Source organism: Formica exsecta, unplaced genomic scaffold (assembly GCF_003651465.1).
Source record: "Formica exsecta isolate Colony F162 unplaced genomic scaffold, ASM365146v1 scaffold2142, whole genome shotgun sequence".
NCBI classification, from domain to species: Eukaryota; Metazoa; Arthropoda; class Insecta; order Hymenoptera; family Formicidae; genus Formica; species Formica exsecta.
This window is the reverse complement of record NW_021849440.1, coordinates 22453-23717: the sequence shown is the minus strand read 5'-3', so window position 1 is coordinate 23717 and position 1265 is coordinate 22453. Positions and strand designations below refer to the sequence as shown.

At 46.7% G+C, this 1265-nt stretch overlaps 1 protein-coding gene across 1 annotated transcript; it reads right to left on the bottom strand.

The window, feature by feature from the left end:
- Positions 1-343: 343 nt before the first annotated feature.
- On the bottom strand, positions 344-817 carry LOC115235261. The gene has a single exon (XM_029806922.1). The coding sequence runs from the start codon at positions 815-817 to the stop codon at positions 344-346; it is 474 nt and encodes a 157-aa protein (XP_029662782.1).
- Positions 818-1265: the final 448 nt, after the last annotated feature.

The window sequence follows — 1265 nt, the reverse complement described above, 5'->3', positions numbered from 1 at the left end:
CCATCCCACCATGCTATTTTGAAGATCCCCTTTTCATCGCATGACGATGAAACGGAACTCCAAAGGCTGAAAAAGAGGACTTGTTGCCTCGGACGACAATCAGCTAGCAATAGAACGATCTAATGCGACCCGACTAACATCTCCCCGTTTAGTTACGTTCACACTGACCCTTCACCTCCCGTCTACACAGAACTTACATACATGGAAACAGTGACTGAATGAATGGATGAGCAAGTGAATTAATGAGCGAATGATAGGTGAATGAATGAATGAATGAATGAATGAGGGAAACTGATAAAATGTAGTGCGTGTCACGAGTCGAAGAGGAAAACTTCTACTTGTCCTAGTCCGACTCGTCATCTCTGAGAGGTGGAAGGTGAGCGCGTCCTAGTCGTTCTCGACGTCTCTCTTCCTCCTCCTTCTCTCTCATTACTTTTTCGGCAAATGCCGAGAAAGCCACCCAAAGCTCTTTTGACCCCACAATGGCTTCAACAATGTCGCCAAGCGTGAAGTCCCTATTTAAATTAAACTTCCATTTGAGCCTGATTCTGTCCGTGTCCCAGTTCGGGCAATCCCTGATTGTGTGGTAAACATCGTCTTCTTCGCCACAGAAATTGCAACTTGAATCATCCCTCCTACCGATTCTGTAGAGATACTTCGAAAAGCAACCGTGTCCAGTAAACATTTGTGTCACGTGAAAAGTCATTCCGCCAGCCTCGCGAGACATCCACGCTTCCATCCTAGGGACTATGGCCATTTTCGTGAACTCCCCAGGTGTGTTCGGCTTTTCCAGCTGAGTTCGCCATTCGTTCAGCATACTTAGATGCTCCTCCTCTTTAATCTCATTTCTGATTTTTTAGAAAAATCCCCATTATCCCTAGATTCCCTAGTGCGTTCGTAAATGCGTTTCCGCATCAACGCCAAAAGGCGTAAAGGCGGCAGACGAGCCAATAAGAAGGCTGCGTTGCTCGAAACCGTCCGATATGCGGAAATGACACGCTGCGCTACTGTGCGCTCTAAACCAACCAGCATGGGTGATAGTTTGCTGGAAATCAGCGCACTTCCCCACACCGGAGCTCCGTATAGCACAACCGACATGACTACATTGGCGAATAATCTACGGCGCTTTTCATCAGGACCTCTGAGATTCGGCATTAGCCGATTGAGAGCTCGAGTTACCCGAGTTGCCTTCTCAGCAATATACCTAAAATGGTCATTGAACAACCAGTTCACATCTATGAAAACTCCTAGATATTTAATGCTAG